We start from the raw sequence: 20,195 nt of genomic DNA on the forward strand, positions 1-20,195 counted from the left end.
ATAACAATAATGAAACTTCAGTTACTAATTTGGAGCAAAACAAATTTTCAATTACCAAATGAAAAATGTGAAACAACACTATGAGTTGGGAGACTTAACAGTGTTTATAATGACGCATAGAAAATTTCTTTCAAATTTTTTATCAGGACCTAGCTTTTACGCAACTTTTTCTTACCCCTCATTCCTGATCTTACTATATTATGGTTTTAACTTCTGGCAGGTCTGCTATGGCCACAAAAGGGTCGTATAGGTACACACTTCAACTGGCCATTTCTTTGGGGACAACTCTATGGAACTGCTGTATATTTCATCACGTCTTACTTGGAAGGAGACAACTTTGCTGCAAGCATGTATTATTACTGCATGAACTACATTACAGCTAATTCTTTTTGGGTTCTAATTCTCGCGATCATCAGCATATACTGCTGAAAGAAGATATCTGCAGCACTTCAAGTCCAGGAACCGAAAAAGACCAAACTTCGCTGAGGTTGGATGGGGTCGTTGCTGAAGAAACAACTTTTAATTTGATTTGTTGAGAAATATTTGAATTTTATCATACATTGATCCTACTTTGAGTTTTATCACCAAAGTTTTTTTTTTTCGATGAGCAATCTCATGTTGAGACTCTGTTTATTAATGCAGAGCTTGTCCCAATTTGTTCCAATAGTCTTTTTCTATCTACTGGAACACCATATCTCGCCAGTCACCATCCATATTTTACTCTATTTGAGCTTCAGTAAATAGGACTAATGAACCAGGTGCAATTTGAACTTGACAACTTACAAGGAATTAGTTTATCCAATTGTAGAAACAGGGCTAAAAGTTATTTTAATTTTTATTTATTATTATTATTTTTTATCCATTCATCTTTCTTCCAAGAACCGTGCTCTTTGGCTAGGCTTAAAGCCTTGGCCAAATCCAGGGGCGCCAAGTGGCAGCCGCCCTATCATTTAGTTTTATTCTTCTTCCAAACTGTCTGCTTGACTTGCATTTATCATTCAACTTGACCAATTCTAATATTTTTAAGCCACAAAAGTCCAAGCAATATTTTGAATTATTATGAAAGAGACTTGTAGGAAAAAGCAAAGAAAAAAAATCCAAACCTGTGGAAAAAGGGCAATAACCAACCAATGAAAAAATGCTAAGAAGTTATTAATCATGACTTTTCCCAAGCTTATTGCCAAGTCGAAGAAAGAAAAAATTATTAAAAGTAACTTTTTAATTATTAAACATATTTTGATAACATATTTTTTACTTACCCAGCAGTCATAATGTGTTGAGCTAGACTTATTGCTAAAAACGAAAGAAAATTTGACTTATTTTTTGTTTATTTTGATAGTGAATTCATTGATAACTCTTATCTAACTTATTTTATATTTTAAAGTTTAATTTTATACTTACAAGTAAGTAAATGCATGTATACAAGTTCAAAGTCAAGCTCTTTGGTCATTTGCCCATTCTATACTCTCCTTTCCTGTTATTTGCCTGGAGTCCAGTCTTCACTCACTCTATAACATGTCAACAATTATAGTCTTTCCATCTGGACATCAATTTTCAAGCATTCACATCTCACACTCCCTGGTAAACTCTCTTTCTCTCTCTTGCATGCATTTTTCTTATTATTGTCATTTCCATATGATCATATCGGTATATAAATATGTATGTATTTCTGAGTTCATTACTGCTGGTGGGCTTCATTATCTTTAAGTAATATTTGTGTGTGTGAGTTTTTTTTCCTCGAGTTATTGTGGAAGTTACAATAAGGGGTTCTTGATTTTTCAGTTGAAAAAATCACATAAGAAGTGCCAACAAAAGCAACGGAAAATGGGGGAAAATAGGTAAAAGAAGAAAAATACCGTGGATCGCCTCACTTACGTCCAAAAAGACTTATTAACTATGATATTTTGAAATAAACAAAAACAAAGAAAGTGCAAAAAAATATTCTCTCTTGATATTTGACCATCTCTTCATATTTGAACAAAAACAAACCATCGAGGACATGATGCCCTAATTGATTTAGGGTCCATTTGGCATAACTTTTGCTTCTTGTAGAAGTACTTTTGGAGGAAGCTATTTTAATTTTTGTTTGAAAACTAATATTTAAAAGCATTTTCTATTCCGGAAGTACTTTTAGAGGAAGCCACATTGAACAAGCTTCCTCTAAAAGCTCTTCTAACTACCAAAAGCATTTTAACAAAATTAGCCAAACGGATCCAAAAGCAGCTTTTGAACGTCAAAAGCTCCTTTGACTTTTCAAAAGCCATGCCAAACGGGCTTTTAATGTTGAAGATAAGAATATTAGGAGAAAATAAGAAGTTAGAGACATAAGTACTGAAATGAACATATGTTTAATATCCCTAGTTTGATCTTGACTTACTAGTAATATGGTCACAAATGAGAACTGATAAATTAGCGTAATTCAATTATCTACTCAATCATATATATACAAGATGCAAATCCTTTTAAGGTAAGATATTTAATTCTACTACCATGTTAATTGCTAGCTAAAGAAGCAACATTATCCATACAAAAATCTTTGCATTCTACCTCTTCCATATGACACATGCGAGACTTGGATAGTGACGTATAGAACGATCTACTAGCAATAACACGAGTAATTACAAATGTAAGTTCATCCACACTCTTAGAGTGTGTTTGATTGATATGGAAAATATCACCTAGAAAAAAATATTTTTCTTGTTTTGAGGAAAATAAAAACCACTTCCACCCAAGGAAAATATTTTCCTTAAAAACAAGAAAAATTAGGCATATTTTCAAAAGTTGGAAAATATTTTCCATGGAAAAAAATAACAATCAAACATTCCAAGTAGGAATTTGGATGGAAAACTGATATTTTCCATGGAAAATAAATGTAATCAAACATACCATTAATGTTGGGAACCTTTACACGTCTTAAGTAGAGGTTTTTTTAATGTAGTTCATGTCAAGTTCAACGTGATTTGTTCGATAATGCTGTACAAGGTTATTTACCATTTTGATAGATGTGGTGTGTCACAAAAGCACAATAAGGTCCTTTGGACCAAGCCCAATCCCATCAAGATTAATTGTTAGCTATGCACGTTCACTATTTGCAAGATGAAGAGCATGATATTCGACCTAAATACTAGATAATGATACTACATTTCTTTTATCACTCTCCAAGATACTAAATTCCCTCAATGTTACATATTCCCACTTAGACTTCCAATCTAATCTTGATACAGCAAATTTATAAATCATATATCCCACAATATCTAGATACCCATGATTGGAGAACACAACATAGAGGTTTTAACTATGCCAAGATACGATTTGTTGCATTGATGTGCTGGTCACTCAAATAGTCAAATTATGCATGAATTGACTCACAACACGGATTGCTTATGATAACTCAGGTCTCATATGAGCAGATAGATCAACTTCCTCATTGGTCTTTGATATCTCTTTTTTGTTAGAGTTTGATTAAGGTAGATAGATATACCATGGTTCGTCTTGATAAAAGTGTGTACAGGCTCATACCATGGTTTTCTTAATAAAAGTTTCTACGAGATCACAGGCTGAGTTACTTGTTTATGCCAAGAGATCTAGTGCATACTTCAGTTGGGAAAGAAGAAGTCCTTGCTTGGACCTAGCCTCAATGTCCATGAAATATTTTAGAACTTCAAATCATTCATTTCAAATTACTTGACCATATAGCTCTGAAGTTTCTAAATCTCACTGGAGTTACTACCAATAACAATCATGTCGTGGACATACACAACAAGAAAAGTGATATCATTACCGTCTCTTTTATAGAACCAGAATATGATCTACAAAAGCCTGTTTGATATCATACTTCTTAATTGAATAGCTTTATCTCCCAAACCAAGTCCTTTGTTAACCGTTTAAATCCATATATGGCATTCTTCACCTTCCATACATACCTCAATGAGGAATAAAGCCCGACGTTCATACATACCTCTTCTATCACATCACTGTAGAGGAAGACATTCTTTATATCAAATTGCTTTGATGGCCAGTCAAAATCAATTCTTGAGATAGTACGAGTCTAAAAGTGTTCATTTTGGCCACCGGAGCAAAGGTCTCCTGATAGTTGATATAAAAATGTGCATAACATAGTGGTGTAAAGGATAGGAATGAGGTTATCTCACGCCTTGCTGGTAGCCGCAGTGTAGGGGTTCGATTCCTGAAACATGAAATTTGACTCCTTGTAGGCACAGTGTACATGCAGCTCCTGTTCCCTGGCCCGTTGGGGCACATCCCGTGATTTACCTCCTTCACAAAGCTCTAGGGATGGGATGGTAGGAGCCCTCAAGATTGGGGTTCAACCTTTAAAAATGCGCATAACATTTGGAAACTAGTCTACTGTCCCATCTAACCGTACTTTACTTTACTGAAAACACCAACTTACACCCCATTTTCTTCTTATTCTAAGATAACTTGATCATGTTTCAAGTAGAGTTCTCTAGAGAGCCTTCATCTCATCTACCATAGAAGACTTCCACTTAGGATCTTCAAGAGCTTTCTGAAAATGATGAAGGATAAAATAGAAGACAACTGAAGGGCAAAGCTAAAGTGAGTTTTAGCATGGGCGGACCCACATGGGGTCATGTGGGGTCAGATGACCCCACAAAATTTTGGTCTTTTTTTTATTTTTTTCAAAAAATGGTTGTTTTAACCCCTTTTTGACCTACTTTAATACACACCAAATGAATTCGAAATATCGCATTCTTAATATCATTTTTAAGCGTTCATGGCCTAGTTTTTTGCTTCTTAATGGTGTGCGAAATGATCAACCATAGCAAAAGATACGATGTATTATAGTAGGCTGTTCCCAATTAGTATTTCAAAAATTTTGATAATATGCTAACTTTTAAAATTTACCAATGATCATATACCATCCAAATCTACAAATCGCTTGCATCATCTAGAAGTTCGTTATGAAAACTACATTGTAGTTATATCGAATGGTCCAAACAAATATCGAAAATAGTTAAATATGCATTAAATGTACGTATTAAAAGAGGCGTTTAACTTGTCTTTTAAAAAAAATCAAATATTTCATTAACGTTTATTATTTTTTCACGATACATTTTTTAATATAATTTACATCATTTTATTATGAAATTTTACATTAAATGTGATGTCAAAAATTCTAAAATCGTTACAGATTAAATGTAATTTGAATTACTTTCAAATCATTTTTTTGTTAAACTTAAATTTCATTTACTTCTTACATTCAATTTGATTTACTCGTCGGTAGCTCAACATCCTTAAATGACATGATAAACAAAACTATACATCTAGCAAAATTCATTTAACAATATTGGCAATGATAGAATTATAAGATACTTTCAAGATATCAAAATACGTATTAACTTATTTTTATAAATATTATATTGTTTTAAAAAATTACACATTAATTTTTGGAGCTAAGCACAATCTGCGAGGATGAACTTGCAAGTGACTGAGCCCTCACATGCCCAGCGGGATCCCCATGAATAAAATAATCCCGACCTCATGTGTGTGTATTTTGTCAATTTCGCGGTCATTCATGTGGGCACTGAGCATGAGTCTAATTTTTGACCCCACAACCCAAAACGGCTAGGTCCGCCCCTGAGTTTTAGACAAGTGATGATTAGAATATAATCAGATGCTTGATACACAATATACAAGAAAATTTGGAGAAATATAACCTATCAAATTACTCAAAATCGTGAAGTTGGTCTCTCTTGCCTTGATTATCAACTAGTGGACTAAAGGAAAGTTTCAGAAGTTGCAAGGTTAATAGAAAAATGGAGTTAAAGAAATAAGAGAGAAAACATGTACATCATGATTAGTGGAGTCAAAATGGGTGGGATGACTCGTAGTTGCATCGAGATTGGCCCATCATGGTTTAGGTTCTGGCCAGTCTCGTTAGTTAAAAATTTATCTAGGCCTGGACTCACTATTGGCCCGTCAAAAAGAAAGCCAGTCCAATTCGCGATGATTTGACTACATGCTTTGTGTCTATTTGTTAAATAGTACGAAAAGGTAGAATTTAAAAAGCCATAATGAGATGTTTTCTATTTGTTTCAAGGTGGAATTTAGTTCTGCCTTGGGAATTTGAGGGATGGTCAAATGGCTCTCCTTCAATGGATTATTTTATTTCATTTAATTTTTATAAAATAATAAATAGGCCTACTATTAATCGTGGACCTATATCCAGAGCCTGGACCTGCCCGTCAATTACGGTATGATAGTTAGGATCAACCCACTACGAGCTCATGACTTTTCGGATGGGCCTAGTAGTTTTAACTTGTGGAAATTACTCCCTTCCCTACATTAAAAATCCACATTTCTAAAATCAGACCCAGTGTTTAGATATTCTAAAATCAGATGTTTTTAATTAATTAATATATATATAATATTTATTTTTAATAAATATATAACACCATTTCAACCCCAAACCCTAATTATATCCCTCATTTATTCTCTCTTCAAACCCGTTCCTCTCATCCCTCTTGCCTCTCTTCTCTCGTCTCTCAACATCCATCTCGTCTCTCCTTTATCTCTGTCGACGACACAGCTATCTTCTCTCCTTCGTCTCTATCGACGACGTAGCTTGCATCACTGTCGTGAGATCCAGTGTAGATCGGCGATACATTGTGGCATGGTGGATACGACGATACATTGTGCAAATCGCAGTGACGATGGCATGGTGTGTGTTCAGCTGGATGGTATTGGTGTTCTGTGGTGATGTGGATTTGTGGTGTTGGGGTGCGGCAGCGACTGTGGTGGTGATGACTTGGAGAAATTTGTTAGATCAGGTGTGGCGACGCTCAGACCAGTCAAGGTTTCTCCGATTTCTGCTTTATTTGAGTGCCTTATGTGATGGATTTGATGGTGGCACCATGGCTGTGGTGTTCTGTTAGATCGATTGGTGGATCCGGAGATGGCAATGGTGGTTGTGGCGGTGTTTTTGGGTTGATTTGTTTGAGGTGGGAGTGCTGTTGTCGATGATGGTGGTGGTTTCGGTGACGATGATGATAGTGCTGCTGAGGCAGTGGTGAGACGGTGGTCATTGATTTATTTGGTTGACTATGACCTTTAAATTGGTGAATCTGGGACCAATAAATAATAATGAAAGAGATAAAATGTGACCAATGAAAATGATAAATTGTGATCGTGACTTCAATTGAGCTCACAATTGATTAAGTTGTGATTGAAAAATTAACCGTGACCAATTAATCCAATAATTCGCAACGAATAAATGAGTTGTGACCAATGGAAGTTTTGAATATGTGATCGATGTATAATCTGTGACCTACAAAATTTTTTGATTCATGATTGAAAAAATATTTTGTGTCCTATAAAATTTTCGATTTGTGATCGAAAAATAAGTTGCGATTGATGATTTGATAAGTTGTAACTAAAAATTAATCTGTGACTAATTAATTAGATAATTGTGACAAAAAATTGTGACCTAAATATATTTAATTAATAAAATATTTGTTTAATAAATTAATTTATAAATAAATTTTAAAAAATCTGATTTTTGAAATTTCAAACCTTTGTTCTTAAGTTTGAAAAGGGGTATACTTATCTTCTTAGAAATGAATTTTTCCCTTTTAACTTTTAAGTCGATTCCCGCCTGTCTTTGTACCTATATTCATGATTGTTTGTGGGGGAATCATCCGATAATTAAACAGAAATTGATTCACAAATTAATAACTGTTGCCAGAATGAACCACTCAAAACCGTGTATTAAATTGGATGGCAATCATTTACAAAATATTGAGTGATAACATGTATGACATATCTTTGAAATTTCAACAAATCTATCCAGTCCATCCTAGCTCATCCTAAAACAATCATCAACAAAGCATTTATGACCTGACGTAACAGAGTGTGGAAGTGTCCTCAAACATAAATGTTAATATGAGTAAAAGGAAACGAAATTTTATTAACAACAATTTTAAAAGATACATGATTGTAGAGTAGAAGTAGAGATGTTTTGAAACAATCTAGGAAACAGACATTCTAAGTAAGAAAAAGATGGATGGCCTAAATGGCAATGTCATAGCACAATTTTCTCCGTAACAAATATTTTAACACTCTACTTGAAAAGCTCTACTACATTCTAATTGCAACTCACTTGCCCCTTCAAGTCGTAAAGACCTTTCCTTACTCTACCTGTGCAAATCGTCATCTTCGTTACATTGTCTTGAAACACATAATGGATCGAGCAAAATGTGACGGATCAATTCAGATGCTTGGTGATTTTGATAATAAATAGAAGGCCATGAGAGGGATTAGGTGCAAATGAAACAGAAGTTGTAGAGAGGGTGAGAGAGAGTGAGACATTCCCAGCCCCTGAAATTTGGCATAGGAGCCAAATTAGCAACTTGAACAAACTTAACACGTGAGCATATGAATGATTCAAGGATGAGTTACTAATCACATGGTCAGTGGCCTCGGAATCAATAACACGATTGCTAGGGGTAGCAAAAATAAGATCTCGACTAGAATTACTTCTATGAGGGGATACTCGAGATACAAGAGAAGCATGAGATGGAGAGGTGTCAATTGCTTTAGTCAAATATTTTTTGAAACTAGGGTTTTCAGCTTCAGATACCACAATGAACAAAATCGAACACTACCAAAATACAGACAATGGAGGACCAAAATCTTTTATACAACAAAAGAACCACATTGTGAAGCAACTTAGGCCTGAATCGACCATGATAATTGCCAGTTAACCAATTATCATGGTGGCCTTCAAATGAATGGTGACACCACCTTTATTTCAATTAAAAGATTTATTAAAAATTTATGAATAAACAACAGTCCATGTTTGGTTTAGTTAAAAATAGAGATAAAAGTTTAATTAAATTCAATAATTAATTGTAGCCATACATTTCATATGTCCTACAATTTTTATCAACTTTTCAACTATATATTTAATCAACTTTTTTAAAAATTTACAAAATCTGATTTTTAGTCTTCTATGGAAAATATAACCCAGTAACTATTGGATTTACCCCGAATCCTTGTTCCCATTCTAGATGACGTTGCCTTGTCATAGGCATCATCTCCTAAAGTATGAGGTCCTGAGCTCTGATTATACGTCAAAATCAGACTCATTTTGAGAACTATAATATTATCAAATAAATTAAATGCTTAAAAAATGAACTACTGTCGTACAATATTAAACCCCTATTTGATGGGGTTTAAAATAAGATTCTTAGTAGGTTTTGATAGAAATTGATAAAATGTGCGGATGAAAAGTTGTGGGGGTCCATGAAATGTATGGTCAAAATTAATTGTTGACTTAGATTAAAATCTTGATTCTAATTTTCACCAAAACAAGGGCTAAATCTATTTTATTGAAACAATAACAATTATGAAATCGGATTTAGTCATTACATTCATATTCTAATTAACTTGTTTCCCTCAGCTGAAAGCTTTTAGGATGTTGTGTTTATTTTATATTTTTCCTGCTCGAATTTGAATATGTTTCAGGTTTGTATACTCAGGTTTTTGTGAATTATGGCTGGTTTTTTCACGAGGAAGACATTCGATTTTAGAGTTCTCTTGACTCTTGTGAAAATTTTTCTTTGTTGATTGTGAGAGGATCTCTTACCTACTCGATTCAAAGTGATATTAACTGCCTCAGAGCTATAAAAGATTCTTTGGAAGACCCAGATGGCTACCTCACGACATGGAACTTCGATAACAAGACTGAAGGTTTTATATGTAAGTTTATTGGAATCGAGTGTTGGCATCCAGATGAGAACAGGGTCTTGAATGTTCTGCTTGGGAATTTGGGACTAAAGGGTAAGTTTCCTCTTGGTGTTGCTGGTTGTTCATCCTTGACTAGCTTAAATCTCTCTGATAACAAGATTGATGGAAAAATTCCGAAAAATATCTCCAAGTTACTTGAATATGTGACAAGCCTTGATCCCTCGTCCAACCAGTTATCCGGAGAGATCCCTATGAATCTTTCAAATTGCACTTATTTGAATGTCCTTAAACTTGACAACAACCAGTTGTAAGGCCAAATCCCTGCTCAAATTGGTCTACTCAATCGAATGACAACATTTAACGTGGCTAACAACCGATTGACCGGCCAAGTTCCACAATTCAGAAATGCTATTGTTCTACTAGATAGCTATGCGAATAATACAGGACTATGTGGCAATCCTTTACCCCTCCTTTGTGGTGGTTCTTCAAAGAAAATTAATAGTGCAGCCATTGCAGGGGCGGCTTTTGCAGGCTTCGCTGTTGGGATTGGCATTTGCATAGGCACGTTCTTCTATTTGCGTAAGGCGTCCAGAAAGAAGAAGGAAGAATATCCTATGGGCAACAAATGGGCAAAGAGAATCAAGGATGCCAAAGCCATCAATGCATGATACATTTACATTTTATTGGCAAATAAAGAATGTGGATCCCAACAGTTTTTCTGGTTTTAGATCCCTAAACTTTCATATTCTTTGTGCTTTAGTCCTTGATGAAAAATGTCAATTTTCTTTCAGATCGTCACATGCTTGCTTATTTGAGTGTTATTTTCGTCAACCAATTCCATTTCACTCAATAACAGTCAAAAAGGGTGAAAAAGACGAATGCAAAGGTTAGCACACTCTTTTCCTTTTTTAACTGTTTGGAAGAAATGAATTGGGTTGACAAAAATTACCCTTAAATGTGTTATCACGTTTAAAGTGTGTGAATATTTGATGGAACAATTGACAGTTTCATCCCGTGGACCAATGAGAACCGAATATCGAAGTTTAGGAACCTTAATGGCAAAAAAACTAAATTACATTGGGGAGCCGAGTGCTATATTTGTCAAAATTTGAGAACGGTGGCTTCAATTTCCCTTAATTATTTTTTTGAACTTCATACTTTTGGTGTCACTTATAAACATGATTATTTTTCTCATAATTATATTTTCACAAATAGTCATGTTTCCTGATTTCAGCTTTCGATGTTTGAGAACTCGGTTTCTGAAATGACATTGAGGGATCTCATGAAGGTGACTAATGACTTCAGTAAAGAGAATATAATTGGGTTTGGAAGAACAGGGACAATGTACAAGGCTGAACTTGAAGATGGCACCTGTCTCATGGTGAAGAGATTGCGCGGTACTTAACACTTGAACAACGAATTTTCTTCTAAAATGGCTACACTAGCAAATGTAAATCACAATAACTTGGTTCCACTTCTAGGATTCTGTACAACTAAGGAGGAGAGACTTTTAGTATACAAGCACGTGCCCAATGGCAGTCTCCATGATAGACTACACTTGAAAGATGGGAGCGAACATATGGATTGGCCTTTAAGGCTCAAAATTGGGATTGAGGCAGCGAAAGGATTCGCGTGGCTACACCACAGCTGCAATCCTCATATTATTCATCGAAACATAAATTCCAAGTGCATCTTACTGGATGTCGATTATGAACCCAAAATATTAGATTCTGGACTTGCGAGTCTCATGAGCCCCATCGGAGCTTATTTAGTTACTTTTGTAAATGGTGAATTTGGGGACATGGGCTATATTGCTTCAGAATATGTACGAACATTGCTGGCCACTCCAAGTGGGGACGTTTACTGTTTTCGGGTCGTGCTTCTCGAGTTAGTAACAGGCGAGAGACCGACCAATGTGGCTAAAGCCCCCAAAAGATTTAATGGTAATATAGTAGGCTGGATTTTCCATCTATCTGGAACCTATAAACTTTAGGATGCAATTGACCAATTCCTGGTTGGAAAAGGTTATGATGATGAGCTTTCCAAGTTTCTTAATGTTGCCTGTAGTTGTGTGCTGACAGATCCTAAAGAGAGGCCTACCATGTTTGAAGTGTACCAGTTTTTGAAAGCTATTGGACAACGGTATAATTTCCGAACAGAAGATGACATCTTGCCATCCGACCATGGTGATGCTGATCAACTAGTGGAACTTATCGTTTCTCTAGATCCATGGAGATCTACCGATAGATGTAGTGACAAATACGATGAGTGAAATCATAATCCATATATAATTATCGGTTTTGTTGGTCTTAAAGGTCATCTACTCAAACGTTTACTTGTCTTAGTGTGTGCAATATCTTATTATTGAGCCATAGAAGCAAACTCAACAATCCTCTTCGAAAACATCCTTGTTCAGTCAGGCGTCTGGATAGTACATATCCCCTTTGTGTCATCTTCTTATGTTTTGATTATTGCACTGTTTATTCTATATCTTTATCCCAACTGGAAATATAGTATATGTAGAGTGCTAATCTGGAGTATTATTTTATGTGCTAAAATAGCTTTATTATTGTTTGCGTAAAACGTGCTTGCATGCTTCTAATGAAAATTCAAATTATAAAACTTACTTGAAATCATCAAAACGAGGTTGAATCACTTGCCTTTTATTTGCTTCTCTTTCACACTGTTTATACTCACTCTTTCGTCAGAAATTCGATCACAAAGGAAAGAATTTGATAGTCACAATCCAAGAACCCAATTTGAGATGATATACTTTCCAAAATCAAGCCACCACCCTCAAGTCCTTTTCTCTCCTTTTGTTTTTTTAATTTTTCCATACGAATTTTGTATTTTATTTTTCATATTCTTTGGCGTGGAAGTTATGAATGGGAGTCGTGGATTGTGGGAAGTTGAGTTTTAAATTTAATTTTCTCAACTTCATCAACTTCTCCCTCCAATAACATTCTCATATAGTTTGGGTTAGCTCAGCCCACATGGACGACCCATTTTCTTCCAAGATTTCTCACGCGCACATGATGTAACCTGATTCTTGTTGGATAAATTGGGTTAATTAGTTGATTTGACCAACTTTTGACCAATTAATTTAGTGGGTCCCATTAATCGGATATAAGATTTCTTTGGCCGAATGTGTTCTACTCCATGAGTAGATTAATATGGTATATTTATTTTATCAAAACCAATTTAGGGTGAATGAGAAATTAAGTCCAAAATATGCCCACTTGATGTTGAAATAAAATAGGTGAGAAATTGGAAAATACCAATCCCACATAGGAAAACTAGAATAATATAAATCACCTTATATAGCTCAAGTTTGGGAGTTGGGTTTGGCCCCAAGGAGTACCAATAGTCTTTGAGGGGGAGAGAACCCACATGCTAGTAGGTTAAACCAAAGCTCACACACGCACCACCACCGTCCGTCTGACCGGCCAGCTCGACACGGCACGGTCACAGGTCGTGGGCTTGGGCCAAGCTGATATATTTTTTTTTGTAAAATTACATTTTAATTATATTATTTTATTATTATAATAATAATAATATATTTTATGTTATTATTTTTTTCCCCGAATTTTCTGTGTGTGACACGTGGTGCGGTGCTTCTAAAATTTGACGGGTTGTGGCGGTTGACTGTCCAAACTGTTTGTCTTTTGGACACAACTTTTCGGCAATAGTGTATGTTGGGACACAACCTTTTAACATCTATATATAGGCCCTCATACCCTGGTTTTAATTCATACCAAAATCAAAATTGATTTTCTACTCTGTCGAAATTTTCCTTTTGTCCCTGCATCATTTCTGCTTTTATAATTCAGTCCTCGAAAATTATTTTCGTGCATTTTACATCCAATGTGTGTAGAGAGATCTAAACTTTACGGGTTCGTCAGGTCTTGTAATTTGGAGTACTACTATTACAAGACGAGGTCGTTGTATCTTGGAAAACAAGTGCTGCAATACCGTCAGTATCAGTGCAGGGCATTATCGTTTTAAGGAGAAAGAGTCGAACTCTTGCCTCGATCATTCAAAGCCATCCAAACGTCGTTACTCCGCTCAAATATACATACACTATTATTTGCCTATATTTCTCAACAATCTTAAAATGATAATGGCAAGTAATAGTACGTCTGTTGTACCCCTTAGTACGTCTATCGTACGTCCTAACAATACTCACAGGGAGAAATCGAAAAAATTCACGGGAGTGGATTTTAAGAGATGGCAACAGAAAATGTTGTTCTATCTCACGACTCTGAATCTGGTCAAAATCTTGAGAGAAGATGCTCCAACCATTGAGGAGAAGGAAACAGATTCTCAAAAACGAGCAGCATTCGATGCTTGGAGTCATAGTGACTTCTTGTGCAGAAATTACATCCTCAATTGCCTTGACAACACACTATACAACGTATACTGTTCCGTCAAAACGGCTAAATTACTATGGGAGTCATTGGAAAAGAAATACAAAACAGAAGATGCCAGATTGAAGAAATTCGTTGTAGGCAAATTCTTGGACTTCAAAATGGTAGATTCTAAAACAGTAATGACTCAAGTCCAAGAGATACAACTTATCTTGCACGGTATACATGCAGAAGACATGAAGCTCTGTGAACCATTTCAGGTAGCTGCAATTATCGAAAAATTACCACCAATGTAGAAAGATTTCAAGAACTACCTGAAACATAAACGCAAGGAAATGGGACTTGAAGATTTGATTGTTAGATTAAGAATTGAGGAAGACAATCGAAATGCTGAAAAGAAGTCTGGAAAGTAGCAAATGGAGGCTAAAGTCAATTTGGTGGAGCCAAATACTAGCAAGAAAAGGAAGCACCCGAATAATGGCAAGCAAAAGAGCAAGGCTAAGAAATTCAAAGGAGATTGCTATAACTACGATAAGCGTGGTCATATTGCAAAGGATTGCCGGCAAAAAAAGCAAAACATAAAGGACCAAGTGCACTTGACTGAAGAAGACAGACTATCTAACGGAGTGTCTGAACTAATGCTCTTGGCTGTTGTACTTGAAGCAAACATGGTGGATAATCCGAGAGAATGGTTTGTTGATACTAGCGCTACTCATCACGTTTGTGCGGATAAGGACATGTTTTCATCTTATACTCCTATCAATGGACGACAACTCTTCATGGGCAACTCAGCAACATCAAAAGTTATTGGTTTAGGTAAAGTAGTGCTGAAGATGACATCAGGGAAAGAAGTAACACTCATCAATGTGCTGCATGTTCCCGATATTCGCAAAAACTTGGTATCCGGAGCTCTGTTAAGCAAGAATGGGTTTAGGCTGGTATTTGAATTTGACAAATTTGTACTCACCAAAAATGGCATGTTTGTAGGCAAAGGTACTTAGCCAATGGGCTATTCAAATTGAATGTAATGCCTGTACTCCGTGATTTTGATATTAATAAAAATAAATCTTCTACTTACTTGATTGAGTCTTCTAACTTATGGCATGATAGGTTAGGACATGTAAATGTTAATACTTTACGAAGATTAGTAAGTTTAGATTTATTGCCTTCTATGTCCTTTGATCAAAATCATCGATGCGAAACATGTGTAGAGGCTAAATTAGCGAAAACACCGTTTCATTCAGTTGAAAAGAACTCGAATCTTCTAGAACTAATTCACAGTGATATTTGTGATTTAAAGTTTGTACAAACTAGAGGAGGTAAAAAGTATTTTATTACTTTTATAGATGATTGCAAAAGGTATTGTTATGTCTTTTTGCTAAGGAGTAAAGGCGAGGCTTTAGAAGCATTTAAACAGTACAAGAATGAGGTTGAGAATCAACTAAGCAAACGAATAAAAATTGTTCGTAGTGATAGAGGTGGGGAATATGGAGCACCGTTTGATGAATTTTGTTCAGATTCTGGGATTATTCATCAAACTACAGCTCCTTATTCACCTCAATCAAACGGTATTACGGAACGCAAAAATCGTACTCTAAAAGAGATGATGAACGCTATGTTGGTTAGTTCTGATTTACCACAAAATTTGTGGGGGGAAGTAATTCTCTCAGCTAACCACATTCTAAATAAAGTACCACACAAAGGTAGGAACGAAACTCCTTATGAGGTGTGGAAATGTCATAAACCTTCGTACAAATACTTGTGTGGGGGTGTTTGGCTAAGGTACAAATACCAAATCCTAAACAAGTTAAAATAGGGCCTAAAACCATCGATTGCATATTCATTGGATATGCTAATAACAGTAGTGCTTATCGGTTCCTCGTACATAGGTCTGACATTCCGGATATATATGAAAATACTATTATTGAGTATAGGAATGCTGTATTTTTTGAGGACACGTTTTCTTGTAAAGATAGGAAAGAAATAAGCCCACAAAAACGAACTTATAATTCTGCAATTAGTAATCCTCAAAGTGATGAAGAACCAAGACGCAGCAAAAGAACCAAAACATTTACATCTTTTGGTCTAGATTTTTTAACTTATATGTTAGAAAATGAACCTAGGACATTCAATGAAGCAATGTCTAGTCCAAAAACTCCATTCTGGAAAGAGGCTATCAATAGTGAAATTGATTTTATTATGCAATCATACCTGGGAATTGGTAGATCTCCCACCTGGTAATAAATCATTAGATTGTAAATGGATTTTCAAAAGAAAATTAAAGACTGATGGATCAATTGATAAATACAAGGCCAGATTGGTAGCTAAAGGATTCAAACAAAGGGAAGGCCTTGATTTTTTCGATACATACTCACCTGTGACAAGGATAACATCAATTAGAGTATTAATTGCAATCGCAGCATGGCATAATTTGGAAATCCATCAGATGGACGTCATAACAACTTTCTTAAATGGTTAGCTAGGAGAAGAAATTTACATGGAACAACTCGAAGGGTTCATCGCTCCTGGACAGGAGAAAAAGGTGTGTAGACTCGTCAATTCATTATATGGACTAAAACATGCGCCAAAACAATGGCATGCAAAATTTGACAAAACTATATTGTCAAATGGTTTTAAGATTAACGAATGTGATAAATGTGTTTATATTAAAATCACACCTAATGCATATGTAATTGTATGTCTATACGTTGATGACATGCTAATTGTGGGTAGTAGTTATGATATGATAACAAATACCAAGAAAATGTTGACAAAACATTTTTGACATGAAAGATATGGGTATTGCAGATGTAATATTAGGAATTAAAATTCTTAAAACATCTGAGGGACTTGTAATGTCTCAATCTCACTATATTGAGACAGTACTTAAAAAGTTTAATATGTATGATGAAAGTCCAGTTAAAACACCAGTAGATTTAAGTCTACATTTGGCCAAACATAAAGGCGAACTCGTATCTCAATTAGAATATTCTCGGATAATAGGCAGTCTAATGTACATTACAAACTGCACTCGTCCGGATATTGCATATGCAGTAAACAAACTTAGTAGATATACAAGTAACCCAAATAATGACCATTGGAAAGCACTGGTAAGGGTTCTAAGATATCTATGATACACTTCAAATGTTGGATTATATTATAAGAGATATCCAGCTGTATTAGAAGGATACAGTGATACTAATTGGATATCAGATACAAACGACTCAAAATCCACTAGTGGGTATGTTTTTACCATTGTTGGTGCAGCTGTATCTTGGAAAATCCTCTAAACAAACATGTATAGCTCGATCCACAATGGAATCTGAATTCATAGCTTTAGATAAAGTTGGAGAAGAAGAAAAATGGCTTCGAAATTTTTTAGAGGATATTCCATGTTGGCCTAAGCCTGTGCCTGCAATTAGTATACATTGTGATAGTCAGTCGGCTATCGGTAGAGCACAAAGTAGTATGTATAATGGTAAGTCTTGACATATTCATCGAAGACATAATACAATTAAGCAGTTGATCTCAAATGGTGTTATTTCCATAAATTATGTAAAGTCTAGAGAAAATCTTACGGATCCACTTACCAAAGGCTTACCAAGAGATCAAGTATACTGCCTATCAAGGGGAATGGGTTTAAAGCCTACTATATAAGAATCTTTGTAATGGTAACCCAACATTGCTGACTGGTGATCCCAAAATCTTGGTTCAATGGGACAACTAAGTTATGAAGATTCAATAAGCACTTCGGAGTTAACTCCTACCCATTCCTATGATAAGGAAGTACTATTTGCAGAAAGTTTTAGGTTAAGTTATACTTCTAATGATTCCAATATCTTGGACTACCTAAGTGGAGTATGGCAGGTACTCTTAATAGGAGATCACCTATACAAGTGTGTAGTGTTGCCGCTTCTATGAGAATGTCTCAAAGACTTGAATTCTCTAAATCACTTATGAAATCTAAGAGTTGTTCAGGGCCAAAATGAACACAACAGTGAGAACTCGAAAATGTTAGGAAGGTTATTGTGTTGATACTATTGTCTTGGTTTACAAAAATGGCTGACAGTTCAAGACACCGCGTTCACTGATTAGCCAAGTAAATTCGATAGTATTCTACTACGGAAGGTTCAAACCCATAAGGTACCTATCCAGATGCGATAACATTCCGCCTGATCTCTCTATAGGGTTTGTATAGTCTATTGCATTAATTTTCATTCATGTGGGGGATTGTTGGGTAAATTGGGTTAATTAGTTGGTTTGACCAATTAATTTAGTGAGTCCCGTTAATCGGATATAAGATTTCTTTGGCCAAATGTGTTCTACTCCATGAGTAGATGAATATGGTATATTTATTTTCTCAAACCCAATTTAGGGTGAATGAGAAATTAAGGTCAAAAGATGCCCACTTGATATTGAAATAAAATAGGTGAAAAATTGGAAAATACCAATCCCACATAGGAAAACTAGAAGAATATAAACTATCTTATATAGCTCAAGTTTGGGACTTGGGTTTGGGCCCCAAGGGGTACCAATAATCTTTGAGGGGGAGAGAACCTACATGCTAGTAGGTTAAGCCAAAGCCCACACACGCACGCCGCCGTCCGTCCGACCTGCCGGCTTGGCTCGGCACCATCACGGGTCGTGGGTCTTGGGCTTGGGCCAAGCTGATATATATTTTTTGGTAAAATAACATTTGAATTATATTATTTTATTATTATAATAATAATATATTTTATGTTATTATTTTTTTCCCCGAATTTTCTGTGTGTGACACGTGGTGCAATGCTTCTAGAATTTGGCGGGTTGTGGTGGTTGACTGTCCAAAGTGGCGGTTGACTGTCCAAACTGTTTGTGTTTTTTGGACACAACTTTTCGACAGTTGTGTCTGTTGGAACACAACCTTTCAACATCTATATATCGGCCCCCATACCCTGATTTTAATTCATACCAAAATCAGAATTGATTTTCTACTCTCCCGAAATTATCCTTTTGTCCTTGCATCATTTCTGCTTTTATAATTCAGTTCTCGAAAATTATTTTTCGTGTATTTTACATCCAGTGTGTGTGGAGAAATCTAAACTTTACGGGTTCGTCGGGTCTTGTAATTTGGAGTACTACTATTACAAGATGAGGTCGTTGTATCTTGGGAAACGAGTGCTGCAATACCGTCAGTACTAGTGCAGGGCATTATCGTTTTAAGAAGAAAGAGTCGAACTCTTGCCTCGACCATTCAAAACCATCCAAACTTCGTTACTCTGCCCAAATATACATAGACTATTATTTGCCTATATTTCTCAACGATTCTAATATAATATTAATTATATTTATCTCAACAGCTCTAAGTTCATACATATGAATGGATCGTGCGACTAACGAGTTAATTTAAGAGCATGCAACACTATATATCTGTTAGGGTTATATTGCAGCTCAAGAAAAGGAAATATATTTTTCGCTATACCCTAGACATATTTTGTAACACCAGATTGAGTATTAATTCTGACCCCTTAATTTATTTTAGAACATACTCAACTTTTTCATTTATATTGTATTCATAATTGTGTCTCAAAATTCAAATAATTAACATAATTTTCCTGTCGATGAAAACAAATTGAGGTGTTAGATAAAATAGTCTTCCTTCTCTACTTGATTCTCTTCATTTCAAGTCAACTGCTTTCCTAGATATGTTTCATCAAATCGAATCAACCATAATTATTGACAACATGTTAAAGTAGCAACAACGAAATAAAATTTTGAGAAATAGTTAAAAGTCATAACGGTATATAAGCGAGGCTATATGTGTCTTAGAGACTCATACAATGCAAAAGTAGGGATCAATTCTTTCACTTTTCATTCTTTTCATTGGTCATTAAAGCGCACATATGGTATGAAACATGTGCTACGATGTTTTTTGTCCCTTTCTTAGACCTATTTTTCTCAAACAATTGAAGGAGGCAAAATTGAATAATTCAACCACACAACTTCAAGGAGGCAAAAATTGAAGACATCAAAGAGGGGCAAAAACAACATCAAGGAAGAAGATTAAAGATCTACCCAAAAGACTAGTTTTTTTTTTTTTTTTTTTTTTTTTTTTTTTTTTTT

At 35.3% G+C, this 20,195-nt stretch overlaps 1 protein-coding gene and 1 pseudogene across 1 annotated transcript; both read left to right on the plus strand.

Annotated features, from left to right (window-relative positions):
- The first annotated feature begins 6,692 nt into the window (after window positions 1-6,692).
- On the plus strand, window positions 6,693-12,158 carry LOC111369106 (annotated as a pseudogene).
- A 1,688-nt stretch (window positions 12,159-13,846) lies between these two features.
- On the plus strand, window positions 13,847-14,389 carry LOC111369107. Its single transcript, XM_022990589.1, has one exon. The coding sequence runs from the start codon at window positions 13,847-13,849 to the stop codon at window positions 14,387-14,389; it is 543 nt and encodes a 180-aa protein (XP_022846357.1).
- Window positions 14,390-20,195: the final 5,806 nt, after the last annotated feature.

Source organism: Olea europaea, chromosome 20 (genome assembly GCF_002742605.1).
Source record: "Olea europaea var. sylvestris chromosome 20, O_europaea_v1, whole genome shotgun sequence".
Lineage (NCBI taxonomy): Eukaryota > Viridiplantae > Streptophyta > Magnoliopsida > Lamiales > Oleaceae > Olea > Olea europaea.

Bases quoted from the DNA above. Each gene is read 5' to 3' on its own strand.
- LOC111369107 (XM_022990589.1), top strand. From the start codon at position 13,847: ATGGCAAGTAATAGTACGTCTGTTGTACCCCTTAGTACGTCTATCGTA.